This window comes from Lonchura striata, chromosome 26 (genome assembly GCF_046129695.1).
Source record: "Lonchura striata isolate bLonStr1 chromosome 26, bLonStr1.mat, whole genome shotgun sequence".
NCBI lineage: Eukaryota > Metazoa > Chordata > Aves > Passeriformes > Estrildidae > Lonchura > Lonchura striata.
Window position 1 is genome coordinate 743447 of NC_134628.1, and position 15652 is coordinate 759098.

The following is a 15652-nucleotide window of genomic DNA, read 5'->3' on the forward strand; positions in this document are numbered from 1 at the left end:
CAGGGAGCCCCCAGGATTCCTCAGAAGAGCTCTCACACCACTGCAGCTCCTTCTCCAAGTTAATCAAACCTGCTGTTCATTTCCTGCAGGGCCTTCAAACACTTTACTTGTTCTGACCAGCAATTTTCACAGCAAATATCGAGTTTGAGCTTCTCCATCCTCTCAGAGCAGTGCCCAGGTACGGCTGCTTGACTCCTGCTTGACAAGAACTCCACAGGAGCATCACTAATTAAAGGGCTTTTCCTGCTCCACCAGGCCAGTTAAAAGCCCCAATTTTTCCAGAGCCAGCACAGTGGATCAAACACTTTCTCATCTCTGAGCAGCCATTAACCCTGCACAAAACAAAGCTGATTAGCAAATGTAAACGTCCAGATAAAAATAGCCAACATCTGTTTAAATTTAGAAATTTATTTTGTTTAATCCACAAGCTTTATATAGCTTTAGTTAAAAAAACAAAAACAAAGAACAGTGAAAACATGACAATATCCAAAGTTCAGGTTCCTCTAAACTTTCAAAGAACACAGCTCTGAAAGTTGCTCAGACCATTCTGAAGAACCGTAACGAGACAAGATTTATGAATGGGGCAACGACAGCTCACAAACAAAATTTATGGAACTGAAGGAATTATTTTTTTTTCTGGGTCTGCTGATCATGGAAACTGCCCTTTAAAAAAAGAACATAAAAATACAAATGAAATTCCAGTGTTCCAAATCAACATGTTACATCAATATAAACCCACAGTGTCCTGGTAAATAACATGCTTTCATTTATGTACCACTCTAAATTGCTATTCTTGATTGGCTTTAATGGAGACTATACAGGCAACAGTAGAAAGCATTAAAATAGAGATGTACTTCTTGAATTCTGCAGTGGTTTTACTCCTGGGCAAGCCTACAAACCACAAAGGTTAGTAGCATCATGTAAGTGATAAAAAGGAAGTCAAATGAGCCCCTCACAAATTCTGCTCAAGGCTCTGCTGGACTTCAAAGAAACGAGGGAACTGACGGTCATGTTTCAAACCTCCAAAACAAACTCCTACTGCTTCTAAAGTCTCACTCTAAATGAAATTATGCTGTCAATGAAAGAATGTCACTAGTACACTGTGGACACCTTTTGTAATGTAAATCCATACCCTTTGTACATGGTGAACCTCAACCTAGCAATTATTACAACAAATGTTATATTCTAAAGCTCAAACACATTTAGCAATTTGAAATTGAATTCTGAGTACAAACCAAATAAAATGTACATTATATCAAAGGGTTGGCCTAGGAGGGGGGGGACACCTGCGCCTTCCTCATGGACCTCAGGGCCTTCTCCCGCAGGTGCTTTTCGAGGTCATCCAGGTTGTCCTCGGGTTCACTTTCTGTCTCCTTCAAACAAACACAGAGAGCTGCTTCAAACACCCCAGGCCTGGCCAGGCTGAGCCCTCCCAGCACTGAAATCCCCACATGAAATCACACCCCCCGAATCTCACTTTGGAATTAGGGCAGTCAGAACATCAGCAAAGCAGTGCAGACCCGCCCTTTACAAAGTCCCAAATCCTCACCTTTTTGGGTTCTGTCTCTGCTTCCTGGTCTCCCTGTGCTGAGGTGGTGTCTGCCGGAGCCACAGCAGCGGCTACTGCAGCCGCAGCTGCCTTCTCCTTCTTATGCTTTTTGTGTTTCTTGTGCTTTTTATCCTTTTTATGCTTCTTATCCTTCTTTTTCTTCTTCTTCTTGCCACCACCTTCTTGATCTGAATTCTGTAATAAATAATTCAACAGATGTTACAACTCATCTCTAAGGCTTCAAACTTCTCTGGCAAAGAATGGAACTGCCCCTGGGAAACGCCTCAGAAGAGGAGGTGAAGATACCAAACAATCTGTTCTCTTCCCACTGGGAATACTCTGAGTTTGCACAGAGGATACTGACTATAAATAAGCCCCCCTCCTTTGTAGACCATAAAACTCATATACACTCATGAAATGGGACAGAAGTCCGATTTTTTTATAGAACATAATTTTCTTTCACACCTGGAGATGTTAAGTTTGAAAAAATTATGTTATGTATTATTTTTAGAAGTTTTTAGCTATAAAGAATGACCCCAAGCAGTTTCCCCCTCTGTGAACAACTCTGGGGCTGTTCAGCAGCTCAGCCTTCCCAACCAGAGCCTGTCCCAGAATCAAAAGCAGCTCTGCTTCATGAGCAGACAAATACCCTGGCAGGTGATGGGCTCTGAGTTGGGCTCTTGGCCTTTTTTGCAGGTGACCAGTTTGCAGAAGGAGAGCGAGAGCGGGCAGGAGATGCAGGTCCTTGGTGTTTTTTGGGAGCTGTCTCAGGTGACCCTGATGCAGATCGGGACGAGGACACGCGCCGGGGGCTGGGGGTGGAAGCCCTGGGGATCACAAGAGTCACAGTCAGAGGTGAGACAGAACAAGGGAATACCAACACAAGAGCCAAATGAACACCTGTGCTTTAACTTGGTCAGGCTGCACTTAGAAGATTTAAACTGATTTAAAAAATAAATAGACTAATTGCTTTGCTGATGTGATTAAAAAAAGCAAAACAATCCAGTAGCAGAGTGGATCCATAATGCAGAGGGATAATGCAGCCCAAAGAGCTGTTAACAGCCCTGCTGCTGCTCAGAACTGATTGCTGCCTTTCTGGTTTAACTAAGTTATAATCACATTAAATATCAAGAGAACAGCAATGCTATTTAATTGTGCAAGTCTTTCCATTCAGTTACATTTTCCTTCTGAAAAAATTCATAAGCCATGCACCACACTTCTCACAGTCTGCTCAGAAAAGCAGCATCTCACTAAAGACAAAAATATTTACAATTTTAGCAGTTTATTGTGAATGGTCACTTATGGAATTATCTCTGAGCTAATCAGAAGTGTTGGTCCCATTCCACAGTTAGGTTTAAAGACAAAGTTAAGTTTTCTTTAAAGTCAGCAATTAAAGGGAAGGATCTGAGGAGACCTCGTGGCAGCATTTCAGGGTCTCATAAAGAGGAGGAGAGGGGCTTTTTATGCAGGCAGCAGAAGGGGCAATGGCTCCCCACTGCCAGAGGCAGGGTTAGATGGGATACTGGGAAACACTTCTTCCCTGTGAGGGTGGGCAGGCCTGGCACAGGTGCCCAGAGCAGCTGGGGCTGCCCCTGGATCCCTGGCAGTGCCCAAGGCCAGGCTGGACAGGCTTGGAGCAGCAGGGACAGTGGGAGGTGTCCCTGCCATGGCAGGGGTGGCACTGGATGGACTTTAAGGTCCTTTCCCACCAAACCATTCCGGGATTCTAGGATTGCTTAACTACTTTCTTTGCATTACAACTAAACGACAACCCCCCCATCAACCCCAGAGCAGACAAGGTGGGTTTTTTTACTTTGTTTTCTTGGGTTCTGGCGTTCTGGACACCCTCCTGATGGGCCTGCTGCTGGGCGAGGGTGACTGTCTCCTCTGCGGCGACGCCGACGCTCCGCGGCGCGGCGGCGGAGGGCTAGAGGAGGGGTGGGAAGCTCGAGGCCGTGGTGAAGGTGAATGCCTTTTGTTTTGTGGTGGAGAACGTGTTTCCCTGTTGGATCTGCTGGGAGGAGACCCCTTCCTGTGCTTGGAAGATACGGAAGGGGAGCGCCGTTTAGCAGTAGGGGAGCTCCTCTGCTTTGGCGGTGGGGAGTGGGAGACTCTGCGCTTGGACTGCGGGGAAGGGGAGGCCCTTCTTTTGGGAGGGGGAGGAGGAGAAGCTGTTCTCCTCTTGGGAGGGGGAGATGGGGAATATCGCCTCTGGATTGGGGGGGAGTATCTCCGTGGAGAGGGAGAACGTCTGCGCGGGGGTGGTGATGGAGACCTGCAAAGAAAACAAATGTTCAGGGGCCACCCAGGCATGGCAAACAGTTAGCAGTGCGTGCAGTGCACCCAAAGAGGGGGAAAAGGCCTCTAGAGTTCTTTAAACTTCTCAAAATTTACCCAGGAATTCTTTAGAGGTTGTAAGAGTTTGAAATAAAACTCTTTAATTGGTATCCAGAAAGGTTATGGTTGCCCCATCCCTGGAAGTGTCCAAGGCTAAGCTGGACAAAACTTGGAGTAACCTGGGCTAGTGGAAGGTGTCTCTGCCCATGGCAGGGCGTGGAACTGGATGATCTTTAAGGTCCCTCCCAACCCAAACCATCCCACGGTTCTGTGATTCCGATTCAGCATTTCCAGCAGCAGCCCAATGACATCCAGGCCGTGCACCTGCCACACCCAACCTCACCAGCACAACACAGCCCCCGCAGCTTCCCAGTGAGGCAGGAACTGGGAGCAGAGCCCTTTCCCCGTGGCCAGGGCAGGCAGGGATGCCCGGTGCGGTACCTTCGGCGAGGCGGGGACGGGGAGCGGCGGCGCCGGGGCGGCGGCGCCGGGGATGGGGAGCGGCGCCGGCGCGCGGGGGGCGGCGAGGGGCTCCTCCTCCTCCTGCTGCAGAAAACAGGCACTGGTCAGGAAACTGCCAGCTCAGCCACTAGCTGCTCTGTGCTCTGCTTCCACTACACAAAATCTGCTCCTTCATGCACCTTAAAATGGAATTCTACTGGGAGCACGGATGGAAAGAAATGTACTTCAATCTTTCTGAAGGTGAGCGTCTGACTGTGACCCTGAGCCCACCACAGGTGTCTGACTGTGACCATGAGCCCACCACATCAGCCAGGACACAACTCCACATCTGCACAACCTGATCCATCACCACCTTGTAGCCAGAGAAAAGACCAAATGGTTGGAATAAGTGATGGATCACATGTTGATTTTGCCTTGGGTGGAGTTCATTTTCTTCACAGTGTGAAACTGTGCTCCATCTGAAATCCAAAATTATTTATTTCTTGCAATGCAGTGAAAAAAAAACAGACTAGCTGCTAAACTGCAGCTCTCTGGATTAAAACTGTTCACCAAATGAGCCATTTTCTGTTTTGCGGGGTTTACAACAGACTTCTGGAAGGGGGAATTTTAATCCAACACATTCTTGCATAGAATTTTAAAGGAGAGGAATATTGGTAAAGTGAAATATTTCTTTTTTTAAAAAAAGCAATTAAGATAAAATGACTGGATAAGGGAAAATTGAGAGCAATTAAAAAGCAAAGCAGCTCATTTACATGAAGTGAGATCTGATTTCAAATATGCTGGGTATTGTTCTCCAAGGCAATGAAACACACTTTTATAGATAAGACTTTGCTCCAAAATACAATGTTCTTTTATGATCCAAAAAACCCCCAGTCTTCAAATGTACTAAGTGTCCTAATTAAACATGTATTTATGCAACAGGCAGTATGTGAATTTAGTGTGTTGCAAAACAAGATCAAAGCCTTTGAATCCCAACCTGTTTTCCATAGAAATGTTTGACAGGATCCATAATTAGGAAGGTCTGCATTGGTGAGGGAATCATCCTTATCTCCTACATCATGATGTGTGCTGTGAGTATCTGCTAGCCAGGGCTTAATTACAGCCTGCTCAAGGGTCATTACATCCAATTAATAAGCCCATCAAGCTTCCTGCACCTTTCTAAATTTCTAGATCAACAGAGAGCAAAAAGTGTCACAAATAAAAAGGTCACTGCTGTTTCACTGATCCTCTACTTCCAGTATTTCCAAATATCTCATGAACTGAGGAATGAGTTTTGAAAACTCCAATCATCTCTGACCCACAAGATCAGGATCTTAATTGCTTGTTGCAAGTATGCAGGAGGGTTTTGAGTCAGTGGCAGCAGGAACCCACCACTGCTCACCCAAAGCTGGGCATCTGGAGCGAGGAGCCCCTGAGGAACACAAGTGTTCAGCTGTTTTCAGGCATCAGTGGGATGTAACAAAGTTATTGATGTCACAGGCTGATGCGAATTAACAAGGGGTTAACAGTGAGGACACAGAGTAGGTGCTGTTCCTTCTCTTTTTGCCAGTGAAATGATTCCCGGTCCAACACATGAAGGAGACATCAGTCTGAATTTCCCTTACTGGAGTGTGCAAATCTAAAGGACAAAAGCATGGCAAATGCTTATCCATGCCAAAATAAATGACCGCCTGTTTAAGAGATGAATTTCTAACCAACCTTTTCATCACTGGTGATTGCCACCTCTTTTCCATCTGCATCCTGAGAGCAGTGGAGGGAAAACAAAACAAAACAGATCTATCTGCCACGGATCTGAGGCAAAAATGAACACGATCAAAGAAAGGTCAGAGCAATTTTTGCCAAATGAGTGTAATGGGAAGAAAACCTTGAAATAAGACTGGGCAGAGTGGGCATGACTTGATGTGTGTTTGGTGAGAGTTGCAGAGATAGACATGAAATAACAAGAAGGGATGAGCTAAGCTCAAGCAGTTACCGAGGGGAGGAATCCTTCTGGCGCTTGCGGGGCGAGGGGCTGCGTGAGTGCGAGTGCCGGTGGCGCCTGCCCACCTCCCCGTTCTTCACGTTCGACCTCTTGGGCCTCTCCTCTTCTGAGGAAGATGAAGAACCAGAATCTGCAAATGTAGAAACAATCACTCTCCGGAAAATGATCCTTGTGACACCGATTACTGACAGGGTAATGCTGCAGTTCAAACCAACGTCATCTCCCGCAAAATGAGAACCCGAAATTTAAAAGCAGATCAACTGAAGGTGTTGGCTGAACTTAAGTGATATATAAATCTACTGGGGAAGGGTAAAAATACTTGCAATGATCTAACTGTTCCTATAAAATCTGTCTAGACAGATAATTTAAAAGGTGAACTGCAGCTACTTTTTGAAGCAACGTGACAAAAATATCCAGGTGAATTTACTGATCTCAAGCATAAACGAGTCCAAAGTAAGGAGAGATGATGTAATCCACAGCACACAACATTTGTGTGTGCTTACAACATTTGTGAGAGTTTAGAAGTGCAATTTTAAAGACATAAACCCATTAACAAAAGATGTAATGACCTTTAAAAGTCATACTTTTATTCCTCCTGAGCAATAATTAGTGACCTCATTATGAGTGGCAAATCTGTAATTAAGTTTACAATAGCACTGCAGAGCACAGAGCAAATAGTTTTAATCTGTATTTGAACTTAAGCTACTTCCTGCAAAAGGAAACTACAACCCAGTTTTAGGGAACTTCTTTGCTCCATACCAGATGAAGACTGTTGATTTTGCCTCCTGTACTGGCGTCTCTGTTGGACAGAATCTGCTGCAGCCATTTTGCCTCCTTTGTCTTCTTCTGAAAGAACACACAAGGACAGAGCACTTAAAACAAGGATACAGATTTGCCTTATGCAGGCAGAAGCAAAGTTATGGAGAGCAGACCATCAGGTATGGGGTTTTCCTCCACTCAAATCTTAAGATAGCATAAGGTTGGAATACTGTAGCTGAACTTCCATCCCAAGCAATCTTGGATAGACTGAGGCAGCAGGAGTGATCACCCTTGGAGTCCTGAAAACTCTTTATTTCAATGCTAGACTTCCAGGAGGGCCCAGCACTTCACTGCCCGAGTATTTTTGACTAAAAACCCCACACCCAGAAGCAGAGCTGGGTAGCCAGAGCCGTACCTGATTCCGACAATTCTGCTTTCCTGGGTTTGGGCGCTGGCGAAGGAGACTCTCTTTTCTCAGTACTCTTATGTTTGGGTGCTACAAGACAAAACGGAACAGCTCAGCCACACTTCACACCGCTCCTTCACGCCCTTCTGTCCCTACGAACCGCACACGGGCTCTCTGATGGAACAGAAGCCCCGAGCGGCAGCTGAGCCGCCACGGTGTCCCTCACCTGAAGCCCTGCCGGGCGAGACGGAGCCGCGGCTCTTGCGGGCGCGGTTGGACTGCTGGGGGGTGGGCGAGCGGCGGGGCTTGGGCGGGGGGCTGGCGGGGGGCGAGGGCCGGTGGCGGCGCCGGGGCGGGCTGGCCGAGGGGGAGAGCCGGCGCGTTTTGCGGGGAGGGCTGGACACGGGTCTCTTGGGAGGCTTCTTTGGTGGAGAGCGGGAGCGCGACGAGGACGAGGAGGAGCTGCTGCCGGACAGCGAGGCCGAGGAGCGTCTTCTCCTGCAAATCAAAGCCCACATCAGGTCCTGCCCGGCCACAGCGGGGAACATCTCAGCACAAAAAACAAAGAACTGCAGTTGTTTGCAAGCACAGACACTGAGCCACAGACAACAGCACTTCCCAAACATGGTGGACTGCCTGCAACACTCGGTTTGGAGAAGAGGAGGATAACAACCAATCTTTCACAGTTATTCTTAACTACAACTGTGAGCAAAAATTGTTAGTGTCACCTTCACTGGCTTTCTGTCAATCTACAGGCTACAGCTAAGCTTTGCCCCTGGACACAATTAGTTTTGGTTGGGCTCTCTAACTTCTGGGTGGTTAAGAGAATTGTCTGTGTTAGCATACGTGACTTAATGATCTCCAGAGCAGATCTGGTAAGAGCTTAGTGTGCAAGGACACTAAAATGTTTTACACCAGGAGGTGAAAATTTCAGACAATTTAACAACTTAACAATTCAAAATCAATCTATCCATCCTTATGTTTTAGTCTTTCATCTTTACTTTGCAAATTTAAAAGGCAGGGCCTCAGAATTCTGCGGCAAAATTTGTGGCAAGTTCTGTTGCAATTGTGTACCTGCAGAATCCACCTTTGGCTGCAGAATTCCTGAGAACCTGGAAAAAAGAAACCCTACCTTGAGTGAGATAAACATTTGCTGAAAGGGTGCTCTTGTACATTTTGCAACATACATGTTCGATACTTTTCACAGTTTTCCCAGTAACTGTGTGAAATGAACATATTGACAAACTCAGGAAATAGTCATCACCTTGTCACAGAAAGGAAGTGTTGCTTCCTCAAAAACAACTGCTGTACACAAGAAGCATCACTTTGATTCTCTTCCTATGAAAAGGATCAGAATCTGTTCTCTCTCCATGAAGACAAATGTCTATTTTGACACTGCCAAAAGCACATCATTTACTTTGCAAGGCAGCTAAGAGCTTTGCCTCTCGAGCAATTCTTATGCTGTGAAAAATGTGCATTTCAACACCAGAGGGCAAATCTTGAAGAATCTTAAGTAAGAGAACATGAAGAAGAAACATATTTCAAGTCCAAATTTAATTTTATGTGCTAGAAATACAAGTCATCATTAAAAATTCCCAACGAGTAAAATTCCCAACTTGTTCTCATTTTTTTCCCCAGTCAGGAAAGAAAAATACTAAAACTTAAGTAAAAGAGCCCTAAGAGATCATGTCAGCCTGTGCTGGGATCTACTCAGAACCATTTGAAGAAGCAAAAAAGAAAAAAAGCTCTGAAATTGCCACTTTTCAAAAAGGTGGAATTCTCATCACTACCATAACTCAGAAGAAATAATTTCACATTTGCAACTGTGTTCCCCCACAACACACTTAGGAAATGTGACACTGCAGCTCTTCCATCACTCTAATCACACACCTGCCAGTGCTAAGGTGAGATGAACGAGGGAATTTTGCTAACACAGCTACAGCTCCCTTTAACTTTGTGGGTTTAGCACCTCCAGCTGTCTCAAAAAGCAGGGCTCTTACCGCCTGACGGGGGATCTGCTCCTCCTGTGCCTGGGTGGGGGAGGCATTCTCCGGGGCGGGCTCCTCCTGCGCGGGGACGGCCGGCGCCGCGGGCTGGGTCGCCTTCTAGGGGAGTAAGAGGTGTCACAATCAGAAATTCCAGTGAAAAGCAACTATCTAACTTCCACAGTTGAGGAAATCTATGCTCGGGCACTGAGTGCACAGCTGCTTTTCTCCAAGTGCATTGTATTAAGGCTGTATTTAGGTGAGGATGCCAAATGTACAGACACGATCAGGGCTTTGAAGTTTAACAACATCTCTCTATTAAGTAGTAGAATAATAAAAAAAGGAGGTAAAGAAAGTATTTTACAGCACTTTCAGCATCAAACCCATGTCCTAAAGAAAGGCTATACAATTCTCATTATCAGTATTAAGCAGCCCAATTCCTTCTCTGATCAGTGCTGGTCACTGTGAGCAGCTTCTCATAAATCATTATAAAACACTCCCAAACACATTTGTACACCAAATGCATCCTTCTTATTTGGCCCAAAACATCCACAGCTCAACACCTCTAAAAACATCACTAACCAAGAACATTAAGTGGCACCTTCAGCAGAAAATATTCTCAAGCTTCACAATCAGCAACTGAAGCCCTACCTTGACCGTGATCTATGGCGCCTTCTGGGTCGAGAATGAGATGGAGAACGGGATCGGGACCTTGACCTGGACTTGGACCGAGTTGGGGATCTCTGACGAGTCTTCTCCTTCTCCTTCTCTCTCTCCTTCTTTGAATTACGTTCTGGTGACGTTTCCTTAGTTTCTGGTACAGGTGGTTCAGGTTTAGGAGCTTTTGGGACATCACTGTTAAAAATAAGGACTTCATTTGTAAGCATATACAAACCACAGCCTGCAGAGCAACATTTCAGAAGCTGCCAAGCTATTCCCCTACAACAAACATTCTCCTGCCCATTCTCTGACAAACTGCTCCAGAACTGTGGAAAGAGTTAGAATGTGTTACAATGGTTCAAAAAGGACAATAAATAACATAGAGGCTACGTGATGACAACCAGTTGGAAGTCAAGACGACATTTTCACAAGTGTCAATGATGAGAAGGACAATGAAACTAGAGTGGCAGCAAAGCACTTAGAATTCTACACAGAGCAAAGAAACCTCACTAAAGATTCTAAAATAAATGCACAGGCTGTTGCAGGGGCACAGGAGGAGCAGGCATTGCCCAAGCCAAGCTCCAGTGAGGTATTAGAATAATAATTCCATTTTTTAAGGCAATACATGGCTCTACACGCTGTGTTCTCTCACCTGTTTGAAGTTGCCTCTTGCACAACAGTCTCCTTTGGTTTCACGGAGGGCTCTGGTTCAGGAGTGGCCTCTTTCTTCTCGGGGGCAGGGGTGGCACTGCGGCTCTTGGTGCGGTGGTGGGGCGAGCGGGAGTGGCTGCGCTTCCGCTCGCGGCGCACGGGCGACGACCGCCGCCGCGGGGAGGGAGAGCGGGACTTGCGTCTGGGGAGAGACAGGGACTCAGAGCTCGGGGACAGCCCAGCCCAGAGCCCCTGCACCCAGGGACACCCCAGCCCAGAGCCCCTGCACCCAGGGACACCCCAGCCCAGAGCCCCTGCATCCAGGGACACCCCAGCCCAGAGCCCCTGCACCCAGGGACACCCCAGCCCAGAGCCCCCTGCACCCAGGGACACCCCAGCCCAGAGCCCCTGCACCCAGGGACACCCCAGCCCAGAGCCCCCTGCACCCAGGGACACCCAGCACCGCCTGCAGCGTTCAAACACACACAGCACTGCGCTTTCTGCTGCTGACTGACAGACAGACAAATTAAAGTGTCAAACAAAAATCCCAACTCCCTCAAAACTAAAGCTAACAAAGCCCGGAACAGATAAACCACTAAAAACAACAGCCCTGTCAGAGCTGCTCTGGTTTACTTGCAGTTCCTGTCCAGCAGTAGGTCAGGCCAGCCTGCTACAATAGCTAAGGGGAGTATTTCCACAGCTCAATTAATTATTCTCTGCCTCGTGTCCTCCCTCTGCTCCTGATATGCAGCCTGTGCATTTTCATTACCTTCTTGGGCTCCTGGATCTGTCTCTTTTCTCTCTGTTGTCTTTGTCTTCCTTATCTCTCTTCTCTTTGTCTTCATCTTGTTTCTTCATTGAAGCCAGTTTCTCCTGTTCTATCTGTGCAACCAAATATCAGCACTTAACTCAGAGGCAGCACACAGACCTTATCAAATATGCATGTCCAACACCAGCAAATATCTGCTTCAGGACTGGAACATTTTGACCAGACAGCAGAGTTCTGCTGATCCCAAAATGTCCACTGGAACAGCCCCATGCTCGCAACTCAGCCACAATTCCATTTAAAAGAATCCTACCTGCCGTTGTTTTATTTCTTCTTTCTTCAGTTCCAGAAATGCAGTTGGAATACCAGCAATGTTTTCTTGTGCACTTAATAGTAGTGGCCACAGTTCTCCCATGAACTCCCTAGCATTTTTCCCATTCAAAAAACCAGTCAGGTTGATTTGCATCATTTTGGAATCTGGGTTCTGCAAAGAGATATGACAGGAAGACAAACCGGTTATCTGAAAAAACAACAGACAGTCTATATTAAACTTAAATTAAAACTACCATGGGGGCTAAAATACATATACATTCAAAAACTACTTTAAAAAAATCTTTCCCTAGTCATTTTTCATCAATGTAAGTCTATTGTACTATTATTTTTTTTTCTTTTTGTGCCTTACCATAAATATTCAGAAAGGCCTGTTAATCCTTTGTGGGTTGTGTAAGTTTTTGGACCATGTGGCTGCTCTACAGGAAATCAGGGGCCTTTAATGTAACACACCATTACAATGCTGCTACAAGATTTCAGAATTATGTCCTAAACATAATTTTCCTGGTGGTTTTGATTCTGCTTGCTCAGAAATCTCTCTCTTAACATCTGCACAAGGGACAGAAGTTGCGTCAGTGCCTAGCACTGGAGATGGCAGCCTGCTAATCCCTCTCCTCCTGCTGTGAAAGGCCAAGAGTCATGCATGCATTTTCTGACTTTCTCCCAAACTAAGGCTCTGCCTGCCTGAGGGAGCACAAGCTACGTAGGTGCCTTACAGATTGTCTCAATGTCACCAATGTCATGTCCACAAAGGGTTAAGAGGTCAAAAGGTTTCAAAGTTAAAATGGGCTTTTATATTCTAAAGTCGTTTGTTGGTCAAGCAACAAGGTCCATATAACAAGCACAGCTCAACAGCACAAAGCAAGTACAGATTCCAGGTGTCTTCAGTTTCTTCTTGGAACCTTGGGGGGTTTGGAATCGCCAAGTCCCCTGTAGAGAAAGATGTTCCCTTGGCTTGCTTCCGACTCCCTACTGCAACTCAACCACCTTGAGTTTAATGTTATATCATTTATCTAAATTGCAAAAGACGAACAAGCAATAATGAGTACACAACCACAAAAAAAGAAAAGATTGTTTTTTAAAAAAAGTTCTAAACTTTAATCATGCTTAGTATAAGGGGAATTAAAATGAGTATTCAGATTGTATTACACTAACACATGATAAGAAAACATTTCCTATACCCCTGGCTTTAGTTAGCTTAGTACTTAAAATTAGTTCCCCTTTTTGTTCTCTATACATAAAAGTATCTAAATATTCATTAAACAGATATTAGCATCTTCAAAATAGAGCGAAATTTAAACTTTTTTTTTTAAACAGCAATACCTTTATCAGTTGAAATGTCAACTGTTCTCTCAAAACACAAGGTTGAACTCTTAGGAAGAAAGATTAAGTGTAAAGTACATCAGCATGAGAATGTTTGCCAATAATTCATATTGTACAGCTTTTACTGTCCCTTGGGTTGCAGTGGCACAGCAGCAGATATTAAGAAAAACTGAGTTTATTACCACCTCATACTATTCATAGCCTTCACATGAAGTTTACTGCATTAAATGGTCTCATGTATCAGTCTGAAGATTAACTACAGCAAATAGAAATACTATTTGTAAATACTGCCTGCAGCAATTAGCAAAAGGAAAAATTAACATAGCTAGAGATGTGGTGTCTACACTGACTCCAGCACTCTCCATTAAATTACCATCGGATCAATTCAGAATTCCCCTCATGCTGCACACAAAACCTGAGCTACTTTACAGTAATTTCAAGAGCAGTGTAAAGCTTTGCCCAATTGCTCTTTCCTGGATGTTTTGGTTCGGCCACTTTACACAACTCACCTCCAAACACACACTGCATCATCAAGGGAGTTGGGTCAGAGCGACATTGGACACTCACTCTGCTGTGACCTAATAAGGTGATGGTGCTATACTTCAGACGCAAGGAATAACTTCCATTTTGGTTCAGGCCTTTTAAATCATAAATCACATCATCATTAGAAAATTGCTGTCAAAGTAACTTAACATGTAACAGCAAAATTAAAACAGTAAGTTTGATTTTTCACCTGAGCAGTTTGCAAACTATGCACCTTCACTAAACTTCCAGCCTTAAAGCTGTTACACAGTGAATTTCTTTCAAAAATATACAAAGTAACAAAACCCCTCCTAACTGAACTTGAGAAATTCACAGATTCAATAGAATTCATAAATAATTATGTTACACATTTAGAAACAATATCCACAACAAAATTGTTACCTTCACTTCCAACTGGTTGAATATAAATTCAATTACTACATCATCTTCAAATCCAAGGATTTCTGTTACTCGTTTTGTTATCCATGGTTTGATTACTTCCAGATTTACTTTGCTCATGTCCACCTGTATCAAAGGGCCAGGAGAAACACAACATTTTCACTAAATACAAGAGCTCGGGGTATCCTGAATTCCTTCCTTGAAAACTGAATTTTGTGCTGCTTCATAATTACCTAGTTTTGTTTCAAATCACTCTGCTGGTGTTCAACAGAGGTTACATTTTGATCAAAGCACACCTTTGGATACCCTTTTATTTCTCTCCTAACATAGACTTCCCTCTCTTGGAGAGCTAAAAATAGAACCTAGAGATAATAACAGAAGTCAAAACATAGTTTCTAGTAAACTCTAATAAAGTACCAGCAGGAGGAGAGGGGGGAAAACCAAAGTGAACTGGTGTTGTGTAGAATTTATTGGTCACTCCCAAGTAAATGATGAAATTAAATGAATTGAAACTGAATTATAAGGAAGTCTTGATCTAGGCTCACCGCTTCCCCTACCAGACTCCAGCAATTTGGGGGGGCTGCATTTAAGGATGCTTAGAATCTCAAATTAACCAGTATTTGCTGGAAAGCTGGCTTCTTCTGAAGCTGTATGTTACACAAAAGCCTGCTGGTGGTATTTAGTACATCAGGCAGACCATTGATGTCACTGCTCCATCTGATGCTCAAGAGGACATCCCAAATATCCTCCAGTATGGTTTTAAAAGGGAAGACATTCCTCACATTCCTCTGCTGCACCTGATACCCAGCGAATCCACTGAAAACTGACTGGTGAGTTTGACTCCCCATTCCCCCATCCCACTCACCTTCTTTTCTAAGCATTCTGCAAACTTCAACTGCTTCAACAGCTTCTTCTGCTTGTTGCTGAAGCGATTGTCCTGCTCTGCACTGGTTCCCTGGAGCACAGCAAACAACAGTTTCAGCCTGCAGGCCCTTCAACCACCTCCAAGGATTATTGTCCCACGTCTGCACAGTGCACCAGTGAAGCCAACCTGGTTTTTTGTCAATTATTCCTTTCCAGGAGCTTTTCAATTTGAGCTCTCACCAAGGGCTGAGGATTTTGGGTGAACAGCTCCTGAGCCCCGCAGTGACACCTCAATCATAACCCCCCTGGCACTGCCCACAAATTAAAGTACTAGCAGCATCAAACTGCCAGGAAAATACTTTATTAATTCCTTTATAAAAGAAATAAAGTGGTTTTCCTCTGTCCAAGAAGAAAAACGTGCTGTTTGCTTATAGTGAAACCTTTGGGCAGCTTCCCCGAGGCAAAGGGATGTACAAAGAATTCATTTTATTGATCCTGCTCTGTTAAAAGTTCACCAGCTGGCTCCACTTCCATGGACAGGAGCTGTAGGTTAATTCAGTATGGAGGGAAAGGCCTGGAAGTCCATTTCTGGCAAATTTACTGGCAGAGATTAAACAGAACCAGGCAGGATTAGAGGAGATGCAGGGCTGCATCCAGG

The 15652-nt window shown here is 44.9% G+C and overlaps 1 protein-coding gene across 1 annotated transcript; it reads right to left on the bottom strand.

The window, feature by feature from the left end:
- Nucleotides 1–388: 388 nt before the first annotated feature.
- On the bottom strand, nt 389–15608 carry SRRM1 (serine and arginine repetitive matrix 1). Its single transcript, XM_077788529.1, has 16 exons — nt 14996–15608; nt 14134–14256; nt 11870–12040; nt 11560–11672; nt 10792–10992; nt 10131–10334; nt 9495–9599; nt 7721–7992; nt 7504–7584; nt 7089–7175; nt 6321–6459; nt 4328–4432; nt 3363–3824; nt 2199–2376; nt 1550–1744; nt 389–1373 (listed from the first exon to the last, which is right to left on the bottom strand). Exons 2-16 carry the CDS (start codon nt 14248–14250, stop codon nt 1269–1271), a joined length of 2535 nt encoding a protein of 844 aa, XP_077644655.1. The 5' UTR covers nt 14251–14256; nt 14996–15608; the 3' UTR covers nt 389–1268.
- Between the last annotated feature and the right edge of the window lie 44 nt (nt 15609–15652).